Source organism: Phymastichus coffea, unplaced genomic scaffold (assembly GCF_024137745.1).
Source record: "Phymastichus coffea isolate CEN01 unplaced genomic scaffold, Cenicafe_Pcof_1.1 PCOF00078, whole genome shotgun sequence".
Taxonomy (NCBI): Eukaryota; Metazoa; Arthropoda; class Insecta; order Hymenoptera; family Eulophidae; genus Phymastichus; species Phymastichus coffea.
The window spans coordinates 242606-265857 of NW_026706889.1; the positions used below are offsets into that span (position 1 = coordinate 242606).

The following is a 23252-nucleotide window of genomic DNA, read 5'->3' on the forward strand; positions in this document are numbered from 1 at the left end:
GGATTTTCCTTAACTTATTATAAAGATTTATATAGATGATTATTTTTTACGTTTTTTATTCGAGTCAGTCAATAAGTATATTTAAAAATATCGTGACCAACAAAATAAACAAATAATTCTGATATAGTACGTTTAAAAACAATATGCAATAGTGAGATTTTTATTCCACTGGTTTTTACCATTCGAGTAAGGTCGGGGAGGAACGGTTTAATTATAACTGACATTTTTTGTGGATTCATTTCTTTTTCAAAAGATTTATTTGTGAAAAATTAGAAAAATAAAAATTTATAAACAAACGATAGAATAATAGCTAAGTGACCTAGAATTAGAAATTGATCGTACGAAATCGCATGCATACTTATATACTGGAAAAAATTGTACGGGTTTCTTGAATTGACGACTTCATGGTTTTGTTTTCTAGGCGGCACAAAGTCGTGAAAGTATGTCGTAGATTTACTTCGTTTTCCAATGTCGTTGCGATTTCGAGAGCTCTATTGGTGATGTGGAAAGGCACACCCGCTAATCTGGCAACATTAAATCCGTAAGACTTAAGGCAAGCACCTACCGTTAATTTATACAAGAAAGTCACATTTGTTTCGTTAACATCAATTTCGTTATTATTTTCCACCACGTATGCCTACATAAATGAAAAAATGCAATACAATACTATACATATCTATCACATTTGCTTATGTGATAATTCAATTTTTTAAGGAAGTTTACCATATGTGCAAGAGTTACGTTGCTATTCTCCTTATAATCGTGCACTAATGAGTGATAGTGTGTGGAAAATAGTGTTCTACACTGTCTTTTTACAAGAGCTTCCACTACGGATGCGGCGATAGCTATTCCGTCGTATGTCGTCGTGCCGCGACCTGACGAAATTTAATCGGATAACATTTCAATTTTTTGAATAGGATAAAAAAAGTGTAGAAAATTACCTAATTCATCCAACAGAACCAGAGAATGCCGTGTGGCTTGCTTAAGTATAACAGACGTTTCTGTAAGCTCAACTAAAAATGTACTTTTACCTCCTATAATGTCATCGCTTGCTCCAAGTCGAGTGAAAATACAATCGGTGAGCGACAGTCTATAGCTAGCAGCAGGGACATGGCATCCCTAGAAAGTGTTTTTTTTTTTAAAGCCGTCGACGAGATGTATCTCAAGTGGATGAAACGCATTAAAAAAGTAGTACGCTTACAATTTGTGCCATTATTGTGAACAGTCCAATTTGTCGCATAAGCGTTGTTTTACCTCCCATATTGGGACCAGTCAAAATCACTAACGGCGCTGCCCCACCAATCCCGATGAAGATGTCGTTGGGTACATAGCTCTCAGAGTAGACGCAAGGATGTACGCCATTTTTGACTTCGATAAAAATCTGCAAGTTCGCGTTTCTCAATGCCGATTCACGTTAACAGTCAACATATGAAATGTAAGTATACCTCTTGCTTTACAGTATGATCATAAATCTGTGGGACACAACATCTTTTGCAAGTTTGAGCGTACTTGACAAGGGATATCAAACAATCGAGAACGGCAATGTTATACGTGGCTTTACTCCATTTCTCAAAGTGAAAGCTAAACTTGGCAAAAACCTTTCTATTGATATCTTCCATTAGTTGCTCTTTGCGTTTTTCGACAGCAATTTGTTTGGCAAGCAGCTCCTATAATTTAAAAAAGATGATGAATTCCGACGACTATAGAAAAATAAGCTAGCTTCTCTTACTCGAGTTTTGGGAGTGTAATATCTTTTAAAACCTTTCCTTGAGCCCTGCAGATCGTAATCCATAGCTACTTTGTGCACATGACTTTCTGGAATTTCTATTTGAAACCTCTTCGTTCCAGTCCCAACAAATTCGAGAGCTAGTCCAAAAACTTTCTTCTGCGCACCTAAATACTCGTATAATTCTCGTCTTATTTGAGCCAATTCCAGCTCAATCATGTCGTAATTTCTGTCAACGCCACGTTTTGGAATAATAAGACCTATTTTCTTGGTTTCCTCGTAATTAAAAGCGTTCTAGAAAATATTAGATCGATGACTTAGTCGTTTTATATTGCATATTGCATTGATAAAGACTGCTTCGTCATTGACCTACCCTGAAATGAGCAAGAGTCTCCTTCAAGTCCGGAAAATTGCCCTGAGGCTCAACTTTGGTGCAGTCGCTGATCAAAGCACTTTGGAATTCTGCAAACAAAATGAAATCATTCTTAAAAGTTTGGAAAATCGATGTAGCTAATGCATACCTGAAAAATTATCGATAATATCTAAAACTTCTCTAAAGGCATCTAAAGTTGTTGTGAAATCTGTAACTGTTCTTTTAATGAATTTCTCTTTGTCAAATATCACTGCACGCCCATCAGGATGATATTTAGTTTTCATTTCATTTCCCTGGGCATGGATTCTTGGAAGGAAGTTTAAGTTAATTAATGTTTATTGAAATACACTTTTTTATTATACTTCAACTCACTTGCTCAACATTCGTTCTAAATCCGGTAATTTTTTCAGTTTGCTGCGAACTTCTCGAACAATGTTGTGATTTTTCAGTAACTCTGCTATAGCCTTTTGCCTTTTAATTATTATCGATTTACAAGCTAGTGGTCTGCATACCCAACTTCTCAATAATCTAAAAAAAGCATTCAAATAAATACCCAGTGCAACACTGTTTCTTTACAAGTCGCATTACCGTTTACCAAATGGTGTACAACAATAATCTAAAACTTCAAAGAGAGACCCTTCTAAATCCAAAACTTTTAAATTTTTCATAGTCATTGCATCCAAGACCTACCATGAAATTGTTAACTGAATCATCGAGTTAATAAACCAATTTCAGAATAAAATCAAATGAATTTCATACCATGATACTAGTTAATTTGGACTGAAAGCTTCCTCCATCAACGGAGTTTGAAGGCGCATATGTTCGAAATACACCTTGAGAAAGTAACTGTTGATCAATCAAGTACTTTTTCAACAAATATACACATCCACCTAATGCATGAATTGCTAACTCCCTTTCTTTTGCAACTGAAATTGTTAATTACTACTTATTTTTGTTAAAGTGATTACATTTTCTCAACTTCAAACAATAGTATTATGTTAATTGAATTTACATTTAGTCAAGAAAGAAATTAAACTTTTGGGCCAAACTGATTCTGACTGTTCTCTGCTCTTTGAAATTTCATTGTCTTGGATATACTAGAACGAAAATTTGATTTGATTAATACAAAATTTTATCAATTTCAATAAAAAAGCATTTACTTTTAAGACTTTCTTAGTTGACCAGAATTGTGTCTCTCTTTCCAATGCCTCCATTCTAACACCACGTGTATATCGCTTTAATAGCTGCAATGTACTTGCTGTTAAATTATTGCATTCATGGATAATATGAGCAGGAGGATAGTGAGTAAGCATAGTGGATAATTTTGAATTACAATGGTCATCTTCAAACTGACCTATGTTGAAGTGGCCTATTGTTGTGTCAATAAAGCAAACTCCGAAAGTTGATATATTTTCATTAAGTTTACATTTTTCAACAATAGATAATAAATAAACTGAATCTGGAGATGTTGCTTCCAATTCTTCTGTATCTAAAGTATGATAAACCTTAGTTCCTCTAGAAGTAATTTGACAAACCTCTCGCCTGATAAGTTTGTCTAGCTTTGCTAATTGTTGTGCTAAAAAGAATTATTTTTCAAAAATAGATTTTCTAAAAATTTGATAATAAATGAAATACCTCCAGCTATCCGTTGATTTGCTTTTTCTTGAGTTTCTGTTTGCTCTATTCTAGCCACTTTGTAGCCTCTTTCGAGAAGAATACCAGCCATTCTACCATAAGACATTGCTGAACAAGCTGTATGAGCAAAACCTTTCTAGAAATAGAAATAAAACAAATTCTCACTTTACAATAATTTTAAAACAAGTTGGCTTCAAATTTGAAATGTTTCTTGAAACCTTAAGGACATCTATTAAAGTCAAATTTAATTCATTAGCACCAATCACGCCATCCATGTGAAATAGTTGATAAAAATTTCCAAATCTAAAGAACAATACACAATCATAATGATTGGCTTTTAAAAGCCACCACTGATGCATAAACTGGAAAAGATTTAATAATAGAATTAAGATATAGAATTAAGTATTTGCATGATAAGACTTACTGGTGTTTGTGAATCTAGAAATTGTGGTGGAATATACAAAGTTGAAGGATCATAATTTGGATGGCTTGGTAAACGTTGATTTTTATCTTTAATTTTATCTGGTTGTAAAAAATCATATTTTAGATGGGCCCAAGATTTTGTATATGATGCTCTACCAGTATCTCCTAAATATAATTCATCTAGCAATATATCCTTGGTGGATTTTTTCTAAAATCAATTTCATAAAAATGAATATCATATTAATAATTTGAACAAGCTTGCATACCCTCTGTGGTTGCTTAACATAACATTTATTAGATTTCTTTGTTGTATTAAAGAATGGTGATGTGAAATAATCTTCATCTTCTGTAGCTAAAATTAATAAAAATGAAAAACAAAAATGTTATTTGTACTTCAGTTAATAAGAAATAACCTGGTTTATAATCATCTTCAGAAATTTCCCTATCATCTAAAAAAACAATCCTTTTTCTCTTTTTAGGATTTTGTTTCATTGTTTTTCCACTTTGATCATCAAATTCATCTTCGCTAATGTATTTATTTTCTTTGAAGTTTTCTTTATTTCCATTTATTATTTCAGCTTCTGAATGGAGTTAGAGTTTCAAAATTTAAATAATATTCATTCGCAAATAACTTATTATTCTATTAATATTCGAGACTAAAAGCACGAACGTATTTTAAAAAATGTTTATACCATTTTTTTTCTTATACTTTTTAATTGTAATAGGTTTTAGCTGTGATGCTGCTATGGTCTTGCGATCCTTAGCCATACCGGATCTTGTGGTAATTCCTTTTAGAGAATCGACATCATCGTCGCGCGTTGCTCTTATTCGTAGCATAACACTATCGAAATCAAAAAGATCAATCAGTAGCTAAAGCAACGTACGTCATTTAATTGCTCTAAAATATCTTAGATTTCTGTGACGTGATATAAATGAAAGTTCCAGTTTAATGTTTCTTTATTTATTATTTGAATGATTTTATCTGGTTTATGGGTCGGCACTCCGCAGTTATAGTAGTTTCCGTTTAGTTTCAGCAGATGGCGTGTCTCTCTAACGTTTCCGCTTCTCGCTTGAGTTTTCGGTAAAAAAAATCGTCCTAAGGCCCCGGCCCCATAGGTCTAGTAACATCACTAAAAATATCTAGTTCGATTATTTAGTACCAACACTACCGGTAGTGAGCAAAAGTAACTGTTGTTTAAAACTGTAGCGCCGAACGTACCACATTTAATGAACGCTTATCTAACCTTTACATTATTGCAGTCTATAAAATGGCAAATGATAGAGAATTGATAGACTTTCAACTACAATTAGTGGAATTAGGCCTTAATTTTATGGAAGTACTTGAATATATGAGAAGAAGAAGAAAATATATATAAATGATATGTATTAATCATCCCAAAAGCTTTTTTTACATTAGCATACTAATCAATAAGCAATATTCATGAGAATTTGAAAAGTAAATTGTAGATCTAACATTTGAACATTAAATGTGGTACGTTCGGCGCTACAGTTTTAAACAAGTTACTTTTGCTCACTACCGGTAGTGTTGGTACTAAATAATCGAACTAGATATTTTTAGTGATGTTACTAGAGTTGCGATTCGCGTCCGTATCCGTCCGCATTCATACGTAGCTATGGGACCGGGGTCTATACGACGTATGGGAAGTGCAATTTTCAACGTACGTTTTCTTCCGAGCGTGTGGGAATAGTACATTACGATAAAAGTGCGGGAAAATAGATTCTTGTCTCGTGTGGCGTTTATGCCCGAGCGAAACGAGGGTAGAAAGGTACACGAGACCAGAAACTCTTTTCCGAACATGTGCCGTACCGTATTTTTTGATACAACGCGTGGAAAATGCGATTTTCAACGCACGTTTTTTTCTAAGCGTGCGGGAAAAACGCACTTTCCGCACGGAGTGCCGAAAAGACGCACTTTGCGCACGGAGTATGGAAAATAAAATTTAAAGTGTATATATCGATATGGAGATAAGTTTCATATCATAAACCGATAAAAAAATTAATAAAATTAAAAAATTATTATTAATTTAATTATTATTATTTTAATTATTATTATTTTAATTATTATTATTTTTAATTTTATTATTTCATATAATAAAATTAAACAAAATTAAATTGTTAGGCGCAGCTCACGGTTCTATTTATTTGAAAAACAAAAAAAAACTCATTTAGTGTGATGCCCAAATGCTAATATATTATCTAATAGCTAAACATCTAATTGTAAGTGATTGGATTATTTACTAATTGTTGGAATTTTCAATTATGTATGTACATGAATATGACTTAAATTTAAAAACAAAAATCAGTTTCTTTGTTTTCTTCGAGTTTTCAAGAATATCATCAAATTGCAAAACGTACAGTGCCGGTCGGCCACTTTTACCCCCCCACGGGCAAAATCAGTCTAACTTCAAAGTTTTATATCTCTGGTAGAAATTAACGTACAGAGACGCGCGTGGGTGCGTTTGAAAGGTCTTTCGGAGAGCTTTCAAATGACATGACTCACGGTTGCCATCGATTGTTTTTTTGAATTTTGCAACAATTATACAAAATTAAAAATTCTGAAATTTTTTTATTATTTTTGACAATTAGCCAATTTTGGAAAAAAAATCGTACGAAAATTTGAAGTACACCATTTTTTAGCTATTACCAAGCCCTATCTGAATCACTCATCAAAAATTTATTTTCGTCAAATATGACGCGCGCACGGGCATTTTTTCCTGGAAGTGACAGTTTTTTTCAACATTTTTTATCTCCGTCAAATTGTAACAATCGAAAAAAATTTTATAGGAGAAAAAAATGTGTTTTTTCACGTAGAATACTGCAATAATTTTTTTTTCGGTTTTTCGAAAAATTTTTTTTTCTCACAGTCGGTACGCTAAAAAGATGAGAAACCACAAAAAAAAAATTTTTTCCACCCATTAAATAATACTATATAACAAGTATCGAAAATTACATAAAAAAAAAATCTTTTTTTTTTCGACCTTGAAAAATAATTTAAACCGAAAAAATTTTTCGAAAAACCGAAAAAAAAAATTATTGCAGTATTCTACGTGAAAAAACAAACATTTTTTCTCCTATAAATTTTTTTCGATTGTTACAATTTGACGGAGATAAAAAATGTTGAAAAAAACTGGCACTTCCAGGAAAAAATGCCCGTGCGCGCGTCATATTTGACGAAAATAAATTTTTGATGAGTGATTCAGATAGGGCTTGGTAATAGCTAAAAAATGGTGTACTTCAAATTTTCGTACGATTTTTTTTCCAATATTGGCTAATTGTCAAAAATAATAAAAAAATTTCAGAATTTTCAATTTTGCATAATTGTTGCAAAATTTAAAAAAATAATCGATGGCAACCGTGAGTCATATTATTTGAAAGCTCTCCGAAAGACCTTTCAAACGCACCCACGCGCGTCTCTGTACGTTAATTTCTACCAGAGATATAAAACTTTGAAGTTAGACTGATTTTGCCCGTGGGGGGGTAAAAGTGGCTGACCGGCACTGTATATTAACTTGTATGGTGTAGAGATTGTTATCATCGTTATTGATGTCGATGATAATACGGTACTCCGATATAGACGTGCTTTTCTTTGTGCACGCTGAATAAATTCTTTCTAGCTTAAAATATATTTTTGAGTTATTTCAATTAATAAATAACCCCATAATCCTAGACCAATTAATGTCATCGTGTGGTAAGGGTTTTGAAGCATAGAATTGGTTTATTTATGTGTATAGTGTAGCTTACAATTCTTTTATTTCGCCTATAATAATTTTGATTTGATGCAAGCATGAAACTAAATGTTACTGAATTCAAGTAGGAGATAAACACGCGAGCGCGCTTGATGACACTATAGTAGGCATTTAGTTGTTTTTGACATATATTAATAATTTTGAAAAAGTAAGAGAGGTGCAATTCAAACGAGCAAGGGTTCAATTTTTTTGCCTTGTTTCTTTGTAAAAATAGTAAGTATTATTAAAGATATCGCAGTTGCAAAAAACGAAAAAATTATCATAGTTTTTAATTTTTTTCGATACTCCGTGCGCAAAATGCGTCTTTCCCGCACGTTCAGTGGAAAACGTGCGTTGAAAATCACACTTTCCACACGTCGTATGAAAAAATACGGTACGGCACTCGCTTCGCTCGGGTGTGAACGCCACACGAGACAAGAATCTATTTTCCCGCACTTGTATCGTAATGTACTATTTTGGGATAACTTAAGGGGTTCAATTAAAATAATGAGCATTTTTGGAGTGTTTAATTAGAGATATTTCGAATGGTATTTTTTTTTCACTGTCCATTACATTTTGCGGGCTAGGGTTAGGGGGTCGTGGATGTTAAAATTCAGCGTATACAAGTCAGCACTCAACAGTTTCACAATGTCCATGTCCGAATGGCGCCTTTTTCGAAAAAGCACGCATTAAAAAATATATAGCCACTAATATATCGATGACGTATAAAATTAAATTCATGCCTAAATCTCAAGTAAATTATTTTCACAAGTGTTATTTTTAGTTTTTTGGAAGTGAAATAAATGGTTTAGATTTACGAAAGACTGAATATTATATATTTTATAATGATGGCGATTGGCAAATATTTATCAAAGTGCAGCAACAAAATAGATTCTACAACATTGTTTAATTTTTCTTTATCGTACATTAAATAAACGGAAAAATGAGTGTTTCATTAAAACATACATAATTGCTTAATTCGGCGGATATCTTCAAACGAATATATTATTTAAATGAGTATCGCCCTGGCAAACAAAGCAATACTGTACGATAGAATTAAATACTGGCAAGAATTGTACGTATTTTTTTAATTGACGACTTGATGGATTTCTTTTCTACACAACATAGTGTAGTAAAAGCATGACGCAGACTTACTTCAGCTTCTAATTTCTTTGCGATGACTCGAGCTCGCTTAATAATGTTTGGCGGTACGCCGGCTAATCTAGCCGCGTTAAAACCATAAGACTTTGGACATGCACCTTCTACCAACTTGTATAAAAATGTCACATTTTCTTCATTTAAGGGACTTTCGTGCTTATTTTCTGCTTTATAAGCCTGTAACAAACGATGTTGCAAAGTAGTTGTTGGCAGCGCGTACACACAAAGGCATTCTTCAAAAAATAACCCAATAATAACGAACCATGTGAGCAAACATAATGTTTCTGTTTGTTTTGAAATTTTCGATCAGAGTATGGTAGTGAGTTGAAAAAAGAGTTCTACAATTTATTTTTGTAAGAGCTTCGATAACTGACGCAGCTATCGCTGTCCCGTCGTAAGTTGACGTACCCCGACCTAAAACATAATTATGCTGTGAAGAAATTTACTTTTTTGCAATGTAACGATAAAATTATAGATGCCTACCTAATTCATCTAAAAGAATAAGTGAATACTTTGTGGCGTGCTGGAGTATAGTCGCGGTTTCCTTCAGTTCCACCAGGAACGTACTTTGGCCTGCCACGATATCATCACTCGCTCCCAGTCGAGTGAATATACGATCAATAAGCGTTAATTCACACGTGCTAGCTGGTACATAAGACCCCTACACAATATTATTACACAATCAAAATTAAAAAAATAGTATAAAGCACGACTTACGACTTGCGCCATTATCGTTATTAATCCGACTTGTCGCATCAATGTCGATTTTCCTCCCATATTTGGACCGGACAAAATCATTAACGGAGCTGTCTTATCGCCCCCTATCAACGTATCGTTGGGGATGAAATTATCACAAGAAATGCATGGATGAACTCCATCTTCAATTTTGATAAATATCTGAAAAAATTAAGACTTCTTAGTCGGAGAGCTTATGCGCATACTTACAAATTATCTCAATGAACTTGAAATTATTGTATATACCTTTTTTTTATCCGTATCGTCGTAAATTTTTGGGATGCAGGTTTTGTGAGATTTAGCATACTCGGCTAAAGATATCAAGCAATCGATAACTGCAATGTGATGTGCTGCAGCGCTCCACTTTTCATAATGGTCACTGAATTTTGAGAATATTATTCTATTAATATTTTTTAAAATTGCTTCATTTCGTTCTTCGATCTCCCCTTGTCTCTGGTAGAATTGCTGTTAATCAATTGATTTGATTGAAAATTCTGAAGAGTTTCAATAACTATAATTAATAAAAATATATATGCACCTTTGATTTTTCCGTGTAATACCTCTTGAAACCCTTTCTGGAACCAATCAGTTCAAATTCATCGCCTACTTTTTTATTATCTGGAATTTCAATTTGATATCTTTTACAATCACTTCCAACAAATTTTAATGGAACCCCAAACTTCTTCTCCAATTTTTTCAAGTATTCATTGGATTCCTTTTTTATTTCTTCAAATTCTAACATTACGTTATCATACTCTTTATCAATGCCAGCTTGAAGGGTAATGAAACCTTCTTTTTTAGCTTCATTCTGATTGAAAGCTTTCTGTAAAATAAAGTACTGAATCAATATTGAGCTGATAACTGAAGTGTGAAATATTTATAATTACTTTGAATTGATTGAGAATTTCTTGTAGTTGTGGGAAATTACCTTCTGGCATTACCTTGACACATTTTTTGATGAGAGGATTTTCAAAAGCTGTAAATTAAATATTTATTGATTAAATTAAAAATTATTTGAGCAATTTAAAAGGATATTCAATCAAATATTTATATATACCTGAAAAAATCTCGACAATTTTCAAAACTTCTTCAAAGCTATTTAAAGCAGTAATAAAATCATTAATTGTTCTTTTTGTATATCTATTTTTTTCACAAAATATAGCACGCCTATCTGGATGTTCATTCAATTTCGCAGCAGTTCCTTGAGCATGAATCTTGCTTATCAGACGCTCAAGATCTGGTAAATGAAAAAGTTTACCGCGAACTTGTTGGATAATGTCTGGAGCATCCAACAAATCCGAAATTGCAAGTTGTCTTTCAGAAATAACGCATTTACGACATGATGGTCTGCAAATCCACTCTCGAAATAATCTAAAACATAATAATTCTCATAGAAAATCCAAGCAAATACATCCAATAAAATTTCTAATTACCTTTGGCCAAATGGTGTACAGCAATGATCCAAAATTTTAATGAGGGAGCCTTCAGTACCTAATATCTTTAGATTATTTAGAGTCATTGCATCTAAAATCTAAAAAAAGAATAAATAAGTAAAGAATAAAGAACTTATAATAAACTAATCTTTTTAATTTTCATACCATATTGTGAGAAAATTTAGTTTTATTTGTTGTAACATCAAAGCTAGGTGGTGAATACGTTTTAAATATGCCTTGAGATAGCAAGTGTTGATCTAATAAATATTCCTTTAATGTAGAAACACAACCACCTAAGGCAGCAATAGCTAATTCTTTGTCGTCTATAGGAAAGAAAATTGTTTTTTGACCATTTTTCACTAAAAACAATATCATTTTATGACAAAATGCACCACAAAACGGAGTCCAAAGTTTTTCTACCTTCTTTCAAATAAGATTTCAAGCCATCTGGCCAAGAAAATGTAGAGTCTTTATTTATGAAGTATTCATTTTCATAAAGGCACTAGAATTAACAAGTTTTGTTATCACTCTAAACAATTTAATAATTGAATAAAATAAAATGTATTACTTGTAAAACTTTTGTAGCTGTCCAGAACTGTATTTCTTTTGATAATGCTTCTTTAAAAATATCTGGCAAGAAATAATTTAGCAACTTCAAAGTATTTGAAGATAAATTCCCGCGTTCATACACAATATGAGCAGGAGGAAAATGTGCAATCAACGTAAGCAATTTAGAATTGCATTGATCATCTTGAAATTGTCCCAAGTAGAATTCACCTATACTAGTATCTATGAAACACACTCCATAAGCTAATACATCATCTCTAATTATATTTTTTTCAACTATGGATAATAGATAAACGGAATTGGGAGATGAAGCTTCCACTGTGTCTAGAAAATTAAAGACTCTGGATCCTTTGGTACTGATTTGACAAACTTCACGTCGAACAACTTTATCAAACTTTGTTGCTTTGGACACTAAAAAATACAAATCTCATTTTTATTAAACATTTCGCAAAATATGAGGTATGACATGAGAAATTGTGCATTAATGACTTTTAGCACATCTTTGAGATGCCATTTCTGGTGTTTCTGTTTGCTCTATTCTTGCAACCTTATAGCCTTTTTCAATTAAGCTTGCATACTTTTGACCAAAGGCAATTTCCATAAAACCTACATGAGCGAAGGTATCCTACAATTATAAAATATATTCAAATAAGTTTATTAATTTTTTATAGATTGTATTAACCTTTAAATATGATAAATTCAATTCTTTAGCTCCTATAATAGCATCCATGTGATATAACTTATAAAATTTCCAGACTTTGAACAATAATATGCAGTCAAAGTGTTCAGACTTCAAAACCCACCATTGACGCATTGCCTAAATTAAATTTAAAACATTGCATTTTCAAGAAAATTAGATATGAAAATCAAGAATACTGACTGGAGTTTGTGCATCTAGAAATTCTATTGGAATGTATAGAGTTTTAGGATTATAATCTGGATGACTTAGAGAGCGTTTTTGATTGTCTTTAATTTTATCTGGTTGTAAAAATTCATACTTCAAATGAGGCCAGGACTGTGGATTAACTGCTATTTCAGTTTTAGCAATTTCATAAGCATCTTTATTCTTTGGTTTGCTCTTAGTAACTTTTTCTTTTGCTTTGCCAGTATTTAGTTTCCTCATTTTCTAAGAATAAATTTAAATGAATTATTTAAGATCAACTTTTTATTTAAAGTTGTCTGGTTCATTGCAAATAATTCCTGCACCTTAAGTGATTCATAGTCACTTTCAGATTCTGTGAGTTCCCCCGCCTTAAAAAGTGATGCTTCTGAATCCTCTTCCTCACTATCTGTAGAATCTAATCAAAACATATGTATAGTATATTTAACAATAATAAATATATTAGTAGAATTAAAATTTAATATTTTACCTGGTTTATACTCATCAAAAGAATCTTCGCTAACATCATCTGGAATAGTAACCTTCCGTTTCTTCTTTGGTGATTGTGACTCAAACTTAGCATTATCTTCCGAATAATTTTCATCAATAGCCTTGATGGTTCTTTTTTTGTTTTGCTTAGTATTTTCTTTACTCTTACTATGACTCTTTGGATTACTCTTCGAAACGGCTGGTGATAGTAGGTATATACATATTATATATTTATTATAGTATATATACATATTATATATTTATTATAGTATATATACATATTATATATTTATTATAGTATATATACATATTATTAAATTTAAACAATGATAGAGGCAATAACTATAAATTGTAAAATACTCACCCTTCTTTTTCTGCCCTACCTTGGAGGATGCAGTCTTTGCTTTTGACACTGCCCTTGTGCGTGCTTTTGTTGCGAGCAGCGGAGACTCTAATTCCTCCAGCTTCAATTTAGCCCCGGACTTAGTTGAGGTCTCCTTCTTCGGATTGGTTTTAACCTTACATTTAGTTGATTCATTTGTTGATTCTATTTTTTTAACTCTTGGCATGATTGTTATTTGTGCTAATACGAATGTTATACACAGAATTTAAAAAATGCTTCGCAAACAAAATCAATGATGGACTTGTATCGACGAAAAAACCTGCGCGCGACTAAACTAATAACTAATATTATATAAGTAACTCTTATCGCATGCCATTCGCAATTGCGCAGATCTACTTTCACGTGGCGATAAAATTTGCACTAGGAGGCGCCAATATTTAATAGTGTTCGTATAAAAATTATCTCTTCATATCACGAACGATACATTTATAAATGTAACAATTGAATTGATTTTGATTAATGAAAATAAGCATTGATAAAAAGATCCACTGACGATTTTAATAAATGAAAAATTAATGGATTCCACTAGCAATCATCAGATGCCTACAGGTGCAAGCTATTTATAGTGTGATGTCGTCCATATTGGCCTGCCACCTACTCATCAATCTCCACCCTGCGGGCATCCCCTCCGTTTCAGAGTTATCACAATTATTATTGTACCTCTCCAAATAAATTAGCAATAATGCAACAGTTAGACCTTCTAATACAAGAAATAGAAAGTATCGACGATTACCTGGGACCGACTTTCAGGTAAGAGTGACATTCTTGTAAATTTTAAATTTTAAATGGCAGCAATCAACGTGTTGCGCAGCCTCGATATCCAAACACATTGCTTTTTCTTGCATATGCGCACTGGTGGGGATGATAACAGGGGATGTTTCATTTTAACCCCTAGGTTATGAACAAGTGTCAATCTTTATTTTGAAAATGTCTAATTTAACTATGAGTGCAGTGCAAAATACTCTGCTTAGCACTGCTCCAAAGCATGAGCACTTACTTGCTGAAATTGAATCTTCAGATATGAATAATATAGGCCTTGTTATCAGGTATACCTTCCTTTCCCAATTTGTCTAATAATGTAGCTGACCTGGTTATATGTTGTTTATTTACAAATCGATTTTCAATAACACAGTTATGTTCACGATTGTTAATCAAACCAATTTTATTTTCAGAGCAATTTATGATGGTAATGAGCATCAAAAGTTTATGGAAAAATTAGATGAGAGAGTCAAGAGCCATGACAAAGATATTGAACGAATGTGCAACCATCATTATCAAGGCTTCATTGACTCTATACGCGAATTACTTCAAGTTAGAACGCAAGCACAACAGCTAAATGTAAGAATTAAACAATGAAACAACTTAATGATTGATTTTTCACTCAACGTATGGTTTATTTTTTCACAGGCTGAAATTTTAGAACTTGACAATAGAATCAGTGCTACAACAGGTACTGTTATAGAAAGAAAAGAAGAATTAGTAAATGCGAGAAAGGTACAAAGTAATATGACTGCAGCAGTTGACAGCTTAACAATGTGTCTTCCAGTCTTAGCTGCTTATGCAAAATTACAAAGACAATTAAAAGATAAACGCTATTATCCTGCCTTGAAAACTCTCGAACAACTTGAGAATAATGATTTACCAAAAGTAAAAAACTATAGGTTTTCAACACAAATAACTCAAAAGATTCCTTTGTAAGTAAACAATTTTAATATTACCTACTTGTACCAAGTTTCAATCATTATTCTATTTTTGATATTTTAGATTGAGAAAAAATATCAAAGATGCTTCCATGTCAGACTTGAGAGATTTCTTAGAGAATATAAGAAAGTACTCTCCAAAAATTGGTGAAGTGGCAATGAAACATGTAAGAATAATAATCCAATAATTGTTGTAGATGTTGCTTAACATTTTGATTTTTTTAGACAGCAGAACAATTAAGTAACGAGGCTGAAATTATTGGTAGGAAAAAGAAAAAAGCTCTAAGTTCTGTTCCTTTAGCAGATGAAGAAGAACCGAGTGCTCAAGATCTCATGGATTTTAGTCCTGTATATCGCTGCATGCATATCTATACTGTACTTGGAGAAGGAGAAACTTTTAAAGCATATTATAGGCAGCAAAGGCAGCAACAGGCACGCCTAGTCTTGCAACCTCCAATAAATATGGTAAATTTTCAAATGACAGAAACTCCATTATTTTACATTATTATAACCACCATAAAAACATTTTAGCATGAAAGTATCATTGGATACCAGTCTTATATTTACGGGATTCTCGGATTTTTCGTTGTTGAGGATCATATACTAAATACTGGCAATGGTCTTACAACTCGTACATATCTGGAAGAGCTGTGGTCAATGGCTTTATCTGGAATTGTTAATGCTTTGAGAACACATTCTGTGAGTTCTATGTCAACTCAAGAATTTGAGAATCTTGTCCAACGTTTTGATTTTTTTAGGCTTATTGTACAGATGCAACACTCATACTGAAAATAAAAAACTTGATAATGCTATTCAACACAACATTGAGGGTAAACATTTTTTATATTTTATCCACTTGTTTTTTGTTACTCAACTTGTTTCACTTTCAATGCAGAATTATGGGTACACGGTCGGACAATTGTTCGATTTACTTCAAGAAATTCGGGTTCATTACAACGAAGTGCTTATGCAACATTGGGTTCAAGTATTTCGTGATATTTTAGACGAAGATGAGTTTTTACCAGTTCAAGTGGGTTCGCAAGAAGAATACGACAAAATTTTAGCTTCGTTTCCGTATCGAGATGAAGAGCTCCAGAAGGCGAAGTTTCCAAAGAAATTTCCATTCTCGCCCATGGTACCAAAAGTCTACCACCAAGTCAAAGAATTTATTTACGCTTGCTTAAAATTTTCCGAAGATTTGAATCTCACACAAACGGAAATTGACGAAATGATTTGTAAATCTACTAATTTACTATTGACGCGGACCTTTAGTGGATGTTTGTCTTCGCTTTTCCGTAAACCATCATTGGCACTTTTGCAAGTTATACAGATTATTATAAACACAGGTTATCTTGAAAGGTCAACAAAATATTTGGAAGAATTCGTTTGTAATATCACAGGGTATACGTTTGCCATTTACGAGGAGTACTGACAGTAATGTAGGGAAATTTTTCACAAATACTTTTAAATTTCTAGAACTCCACATGAAGGTAAATTAACCACTGGCGGCTTTAAATCAGCAATGTTTAGAGTTGCACGGGATGACGCTGAAAAGCAAATATGCGAAAAATTGAAAAAAAAGCTTGATGAATTTCTAGAGCTGGAAAACTATGACTGGAATCTGGCTGAGCCCCAAGGCCACGCATCTGGCTTTATTACCGATCTGATAGCATTTTTACAAAGCACCTTCACGTGCTTTACAAATCTTCCGGTGAGTTTGCCATTCGATTATTGATATTCGAAATATTTATTAATTTCTTCAACAGGAGGAAGTTGCGCAAGTCGCATGTAAATCAGCCTGCTGTCACATTGCCAAATCCATTTTGAATATTTTAACTAGCGAAGATTTGAAACTAATATCGATGGGTGCTTTACAACAAATTAATTTGGACACCATCCAGTGTGAACGTAAGAAGCTTTATTTTTAACGATTACCTGGATGTTCGTTGACTTTAAGTTGTTTCTTATTAGAATTTGCAGCCTCGGAACCTGTTGTTGGATTTCCGGAGGGAACGTTACTACAAGAATTCGCTCAATTACGCCAATTACTTGATCTGTTTATGAGCTGGGATTGGCCGACTTATTTCCACGATTATATAAGTGAATCAAGCAAATATAATCTTGTTACACCGCAAATGGCTATTATTTTGCTTGAAAAGTATGTATTTAATTAGGTTTAACTGAATATTAGTGTGAAATATTTTAATAATTGATTATTTGCAGATTGAGAGAGTCTGATAAAAAAACGGTTTTTTCTGTACTGAAAAAAAGCGAACGAGACAAGAAAAAACTATTAGAGACAGTTTTGAAACAGTTAAAGCAATTGGCACAAACTACTCAGCAATAAAAATTACATGAGAAACTGTACATATTTAATATTGCAATGATGTAACTAATTTATTAATTATTAGTTTTGTAAAGCTGATTGATCATCTGTGTAAAGTGCCTTGATATATTTTCACAATCAAATGGGAAAAGAATCGTAATATGAGAAAGAACACTGTCGTTCGATTGAAGGTTGTATATATTCTTAACTTCGAAAGGTTTTCTTTTTGTTTTATATAATGGCGTTATCATTAATTTACATGTCTATTATATGTCACATATTGTACAATATTTCTGAAGTAACTGTACATTGGACAATGTATATCGAAATCTCAAGTTCCCCAGATTGTAACCTCTAAATATAAATATTACTAATAAAATAATAAACAGTAACTCTCGAGATAAACGACTTGTTTGTATTCATTATTCAATTCCAAGTTTTTTTTCAAATGTATATAAAAGTGCAGTGATGATCATTTCAAAATACGAAAATTAAATTCGGTAAGATTTTTTTATATATTTGACAAGACGCATAACCATTTTTAAGTAAAATTATGTTCAGTAAAAAGTCTTGATAATAATTCCAGAAATCCAGGAAATATCCTCATAGATTTTACAAAATCATTCTGAAGAATTAACTTTGCTAAAGTTTACAAAAGTTGATATTAATTGTAGAATGCGCTTATTCTCTACCGCTTTCTTCTGTCGTTTTCAACAGTCACGGCCAATTTACTCAAATTCGGCCGTGAAATACCAGAATCATAATTTATTCTTCAATATTATCAATGTTATCAGGATCAACATCGTCCGGTAACATCGAGTACTTATTGGACGCTATGAAATTCTGGAAAACGAGAAACCTCATAAATATCCTCGTTGACAATTTAAATAATTGTTCATAATGGATTGCTAACTTACTGGAGATGTGTTCTCTTTAGCTTTGGGCATTCTTGCAAGTTCATCTCTGAAAACGAAGCCAGAAACGATTAAAGTTTAAAGACAAAATATTTATAGCCGAACTTACAGAACTCTTCATAGTAAACATATTTAAGATAATTAAGAAATAAGAAATAGAGTATAAGTAGAAAAGACCTTACCTCTCTCTTTCTTCAAGAGTTCGAACGTCATCAGTTTTGGGAGGCCCTCTGGAGGAAGGACGCGCGTTACGGCTGTTGGGTGGTCCTCTCGATCCACTTCTGTCGTTCCGCGATTCTGTGCGATCTCTGGGATCTCTAGAGTCTCCACTGTCGTGCGGATCTATAACAGAAAAAACATCTGAAGTGAGGACGACGTAGGCATATTTAAGCAGAAGCCGACACGTTACCTGACTTGGGCTGGCGATCGTCCGCCGATCTCCAGGCAGGCCTACTCCTCTCCTGGTTTTCATCGCGACCCTCGCCGTTTCGCCGGCTCCAGGCTCCTTCCTTTGGTGGAGCGCTTCGTTTCTCGATGTCTTCCTTGGAGCGAGCCTCGGCACTCTTAGCCAGCCGCTCCTCAATTTCGCGCTCCTTGGAAGCAGTATCGACAGGCTTGGCCGAGCCAAAAATATTGGGTGCGGCGGCGACTACGTCCTCCGTGCCCGGAGCATCAGCACTAGCAGCAGCCTGCTCCACGGGCTTGGTGCGGGGTTGCAGAGCCAACTTGGGTCTGGTCGCTGGGGCAGCGGACTCGGTCTCCCTGTCCGAGTCTCTCGGCTCCCTTGATTCCCTCAAAGGCAATGGCTCTCGCGGCGCGCTCCTGAGATTAACCCATCGCTCCTTCTCTTTCTCGATGTCGTCATAGTGACGCCTGGACCCGAAGCCACCTCTGTCTCCGGTTCGATCGCCGTCCCGGTCTCTGCTCTCCATTATGCCTCGACCGCGGTCGGCGAACCTACAAACAGGTGAATGGTTAGTCAATCGGCGACACAGAGAGAAAGGAGGCCGCCAGTCACCAACCTATTCCAGTCGCGCTCCCCACGCTCGCTGTCACCGATGGAGGCTCTGTCCCTATAAGACGGAGGTGGTCTGCTGTCCCTGTCTGGTAGCTCGCGAGGAGCGCTGCGCCACGCTCCAGGTTTCATGTTTTCAAAGCCGTTGTCTCGGCCACCGCCTCGCTCGAATCCTCCGCGGCTACGATAACCTCTGTCGCGGTCTTCATCGCCACCGTCGTCGGCCGGTGCGGCTCTGGCACTACGCCAGTCACCCATTGTGCGCTCAGGATCTTCGCTGTAGTCGCGGTGACCGTCGCCCATTCGGCCCATTCGCCCGCGACGTTCGTCGTTGTTGCGGCTCGACACTTCGATTCTTAGCCTTCGCGACTTTAAATGCTGCAATCATACGAAGATCATTAAAAACGAAAATACAATTATTCAGACAAGTGGGCATATTAATGATCAATTACCGTATCTGGCATGGATAGAGCGTCGATCAACGACTGTCTATCTTCGAATTCCACATAGCCAAAGCCTTTCATCATATTTGTTTCTTTTGGGAGACGCATATTGGCAACATTCATGTCTTTGAAGAAATCTAACATATCATCATCATCTATGTCATAAGGTAAATTAGATATATATGCTACAAACGGTGGTTGTGTTGGGATGTTCTCTTCATTTATACTGGCATCTCTAGCAGATCTGGGAGCTGTTGGCAATACAATGGGTTCTTTTGGCCTTGAAGTATATCCCCCATCTGTAAGAATGAATCAATTTTTAATAACTACTTATAACATAATAACCAAATAAAGTTACTTTTGCTTACAATCATCTTCTTCATCATCAGCCCAGTTGCTACTACTATTCCAATTTGAGCTCGACTTTGCTGGTGCAGGAGCTGCTGGTGGTGTATCCCCCAAGAAAACTTGAAGGGTTATTGTCTTGCCTTTGGTCTTTTTTCCCTTTTTACCTGCAGTATTTAACAGGATTGTCAAGTAAAATGTGAGAAAGTCAATTGTACAACAACATAACATACTGTATATCAATAATAACATAAAAGATATACTGATGTTTCATGAAACCATATATTTGCGATGTTTCAATCGTTTAGAGATGAAAATCTCGAGCAGGTAGCAAAGAGGTGGTAATATGAACAAAGTCGAATGTATACAACTGAATTTTACAGCAAAAATAATATTCATTTCAGTTTGCTAATGTTACTATCTCTTTGTTCAGACTGCAAGAGTTGAAAATTTTTATGTTAGAATGGCTGAAACGTCACCTCGTAATTAATAAAATACATGGATTGATGGAATGTCAGTATAAGTATATCTTTTATCCACAGCAATTATTTCAATCATTAACATCTTAAACAAGAATAAATAATAACAAATATTATTGCACTTTTATTAAGTTCATTTTAAAAATAAGTATTGAGTTACTGAATAGAGTATGTCAAACGTATGGCGCCCATGCGTTTTTTTTTTCAATGATAAAAAAATCCTTAAACGCAAGATCACGTAAGCGTCTTTCGAGTATACATCAAAAAGCCTTGCTAATGATTAAATTATTGACGAAAAAAAAACCAACAATATAATAACGCCGTTTTAAAGGTTTTCGAGAAAATCTCAAAATGGTTAACAAAAATGCAAAAGAATTGCCAAAGCCATAATGAAACTGCCCTTGATGCCCTTAAAATGGTTGTGTTGCATAAACAAAGCATTATCTTCTTATGTATCAATACGTATTGAATTTTATTGTAAAAATAATCATGAAAGAGCAAGTTTCTCGTGGTCGCTCCATTTTCCTCTAAGCAAGTGAGTGCGCGAGAAGAAGAGAGAGATAGAGTGAGTCGCACACATACACGGTTGCGGGCTTTGAGGGTTATGTGCAAACGCACGCACGAAGTGCCAGCCAGCACGCTGATGCGTGAACACGTTGCAGGTGGGAATGATTCCTTTAGGGAGCGTAGAATTCTGGAAGATTCCACAGTAAGAAAGAGGAGCAGATGAGATTTACCTGACATTGTAGGACCGGTGTTGATAAATGCCGACGTAGAGGAGACTGCAACAGCACAGAACACTGGAGGTCCTCGGCGCTGTCTCGCCGAGCGCACACAGAGCAGAGAGCCAGCCCTGAGCAGCAGCCAAGCAGCACTGCACGAAAGCTCCTTAAGCCTACTACTGCAACGGAGCGACTGAGGGCGGCACGTACGACACCGGACAGGCGACACGCTGACACCGATTGGTCGAATTTAACGGCGCTGTCGGCGTCTCATAGCCGTGTGAGTGCGTCCGTGTGGTCAGCGCAGCGCGCCAACTTTCATCTTCTTATCACTTGACTCGACATTTCGAAGCTGTCTTCTTTGTGATAATTTAATTAGTTGGATGTTGCCACCCCCAACATTTAAAGCTTTCTTAAATACTACGACACTTTGGATGCTCGTGGAGTTTGTACCGCGAATCTGCTATTCCTTTCGTGGACAAACACAAAGCTTTGCATTCAAAGTCAGATTTCAGCTTTCTGAACAAAAATAAATGTTTGCTAAAGAATTGGGCGCGATGAAGTTTAAGTGATTTAAAACTGTACATAGCCCAAGTACGTAATCGTTGAACAATTAATGGCTATTATTCAAATTACAATGATTTACATAATGGCGACGTTCATTAAACGTAGCAAATCTGAATAGACTTTCGAAAATGTTGTCCTTGGCAAGCATTCTTTTCGTTGCAGCAGTAGAAATATTCGACTCATTAATAATAGGCCGAATAGACAATATTATTCATGCCAATAAATCTCACAGCAGAAAGTCAGACAGGACAGCTGCGTTGTTAACTCTGGGGTATAGATGAGTGACAAAGAGCCTCTCTAGTTATTAGTAGGGTAGGTGGGTCTCAATTAGTTTATAGCCATCTTTCCAGTGTACCTTTGTTACAAGTTTGCACTTGAAGCTTTAACAGCATTTTATTACAGGTGAAAGAGCTCACTGACTATCTGTGCTCAAAAGAGAAAGAGAGAGAAAACTAAAGCATTGAAATTAATTAGCCATTTTTCTATTAAAAGAATGCAGAATAGCAGCTGAGAAGAGATAGGAATTACGAAGTTTGGAAAATCGCGAGAGAGCTCGTGCTTATTCGGCCGATAGAGCAAGAGATTGTCCTTATCAGCCTGCAAACGCTCGAACAACTACTAAATGTTTGATTCAAGAGATATCGAGGATAATCGGCACACTCGGCAGCATTTCGATCCGGCAAGTAAGACACAGGTGTCCAATGTGCATTATAGATGTCGGTGAATCGATCCCTTCTGCGACGTCCGATGTACGTCTACAAACATTGTATACTATAATCTTATGCCGATAATTGGCTCGCTTTTATCAGTATGAAATTACGACGAGTCGTTCAAAGGACTACATATCCGTTTCCATCAGCAGTCCTAGCTATATAGATAAACGCTGCTAACCCATTGCCTGTTAGCTTTCTCTCTGTGTTCCTTCATTTTAATTAACGTTTCTTTCAGTTATATTTTATTTTATTCTAAAATTCAAATATTTTTCGGCAATGTAATTAATCAAATTCAAAATTAAATACACAATTAAAAAGTTTCATGTTTGGTTGGTATAAAGTTTGTAGAAATAGAATTTTAAAGATTTACTGACTTGTTGTGTTGTATGTTACTAATGATATAAATCTGTATAAAACTAAATTAATATAAAATATTTTTTATTCGTTGAGTTTTAATATT

At 34.6% G+C, this 23252-nt stretch overlaps 4 protein-coding genes across 14 annotated transcripts; 1 reads left to right on the forward strand and 3 right to left on the reverse strand.

Annotated features, from left to right (window-relative positions):
* Positions 1-234: 234 nt before the first annotated feature.
* Positions 235-4733, reverse strand: LOC131668538 (probable DNA mismatch repair protein Msh6). 3 transcript variants are annotated; one of them, XM_058942827.1, is made up of 18 exons: positions 4571-4733; positions 4424-4503; positions 4159-4365; positions 3953-4096; positions 3735-3870; positions 3260-3675; positions 3112-3196; positions 2859-3025; positions 2688-2785; positions 2472-2627; positions 2248-2405; positions 2100-2188; positions 1730-2020; positions 1446-1667; positions 1202-1381; positions 942-1119; positions 724-875; positions 235-637 (listed from the first exon to the last, which is right to left on the reverse strand). In XM_058942827.1, exons 1-18 carry the CDS (start codon positions 4647-4649, stop codon positions 359-361), a joined length of 3117 nt encoding a protein of 1038 aa, XP_058798810.1. In that variant the 5' UTR covers positions 4650-4733; the 3' UTR covers positions 235-358. The 3 variants fall into 3 exon arrangements, with proteins under 3 accessions (XP_058798810.1, XP_058798811.1, XP_058798809.1); XM_058942828.1 differs by having other exon boundaries at positions 3260-3663; positions 4424-4509; XM_058942826.1 differs by having other exon boundaries at positions 4424-4509.
* LOC131668537 (probable DNA mismatch repair protein Msh6) lies at positions 4606-17268 on the reverse strand. Of its 8 annotated transcripts, XM_058942823.1 has the most exons (20): positions 13530-13734; positions 13167-13364; positions 13003-13094; positions 12677-12922; positions 12479-12613; positions 12286-12421; positions 11798-12207; positions 11650-11731; positions 11395-11588; positions 11230-11327; positions 10854-11167; positions 10684-10772; positions 10335-10634; positions 10043-10261; positions 9779-9958; positions 9545-9722; positions 9324-9475; positions 9059-9238; positions 4850-4998; positions 4606-4738 (listed from the first exon to the last, which is right to left on the reverse strand). In XM_058942823.1, the coding sequence occupies exons 1-19, from the start codon at positions 13732-13734 to the stop codon at positions 4963-4965; spliced, it is 3444 nt and encodes a 1147-aa protein (XP_058798806.1). In that variant the 3' UTR covers positions 4606-4738; positions 4850-4962. The 8 variants fall into 8 exon arrangements, with proteins under 8 accessions (XP_058798806.1, XP_058798807.1, XP_058798804.1 ...); XM_058942824.1 differs by lacking the exons at positions 4606-4738; positions 4850-4998 and adding an exon at positions 17204-17268 and having other exon boundaries at positions 8571-9238; positions 13530-13683; XM_058942821.1 differs by lacking the exons at positions 4606-4738; positions 4850-4998 and adding an exon at positions 14302-14422 and having other exon boundaries at positions 8571-9238; positions 13530-13683.
* On the forward strand, positions 14135-17840 carry LOC131668539 (exocyst complex component 6). 2 transcript variants are annotated; one of them, XM_058942830.1, is made up of 12 exons: positions 14135-14318; positions 14741-14906; positions 14976-15262; positions 15333-15435; positions 15494-15733; positions 15800-15967; positions 16027-16098; positions 16164-16669; positions 16745-16979; positions 17035-17176; positions 17240-17426; positions 17492-17840. In XM_058942830.1, exons 1-12 carry the CDS (start codon positions 14251-14253, stop codon positions 17613-17615), a joined length of 2298 nt encoding a protein of 765 aa, XP_058798813.1. In that variant the 5' UTR covers positions 14135-14250; the 3' UTR covers positions 17616-17840. The 2 variants fall into 2 exon arrangements, with proteins under 2 accessions (XP_058798813.1, XP_058798812.1); XM_058942829.1 differs by lacking the exon at positions 14135-14318 and adding an exon at positions 14470-14614.
* Positions 17841-17987: 147 nt separating this feature from the next.
* On the reverse strand, positions 17988-21683 carry LOC131668541 (eukaryotic translation initiation factor 4B-like). The gene is made up of 8 exons (XM_058942831.1): positions 21528-21683; positions 20335-20478; positions 19976-20265; positions 19531-19901; positions 18918-19465; positions 18691-18850; positions 18512-18557; positions 17988-18437 (listed from the first exon to the last, which is right to left on the reverse strand). The coding sequence occupies exons 1-8, from the start codon at positions 21532-21534 to the stop codon at positions 18360-18362; spliced, it is 1644 nt and encodes a 547-aa protein (XP_058798814.1). The 5' UTR covers positions 21535-21683; the 3' UTR covers positions 17988-18359.
* Between the last annotated feature and the right edge of the window lie 1569 nt (positions 21684-23252).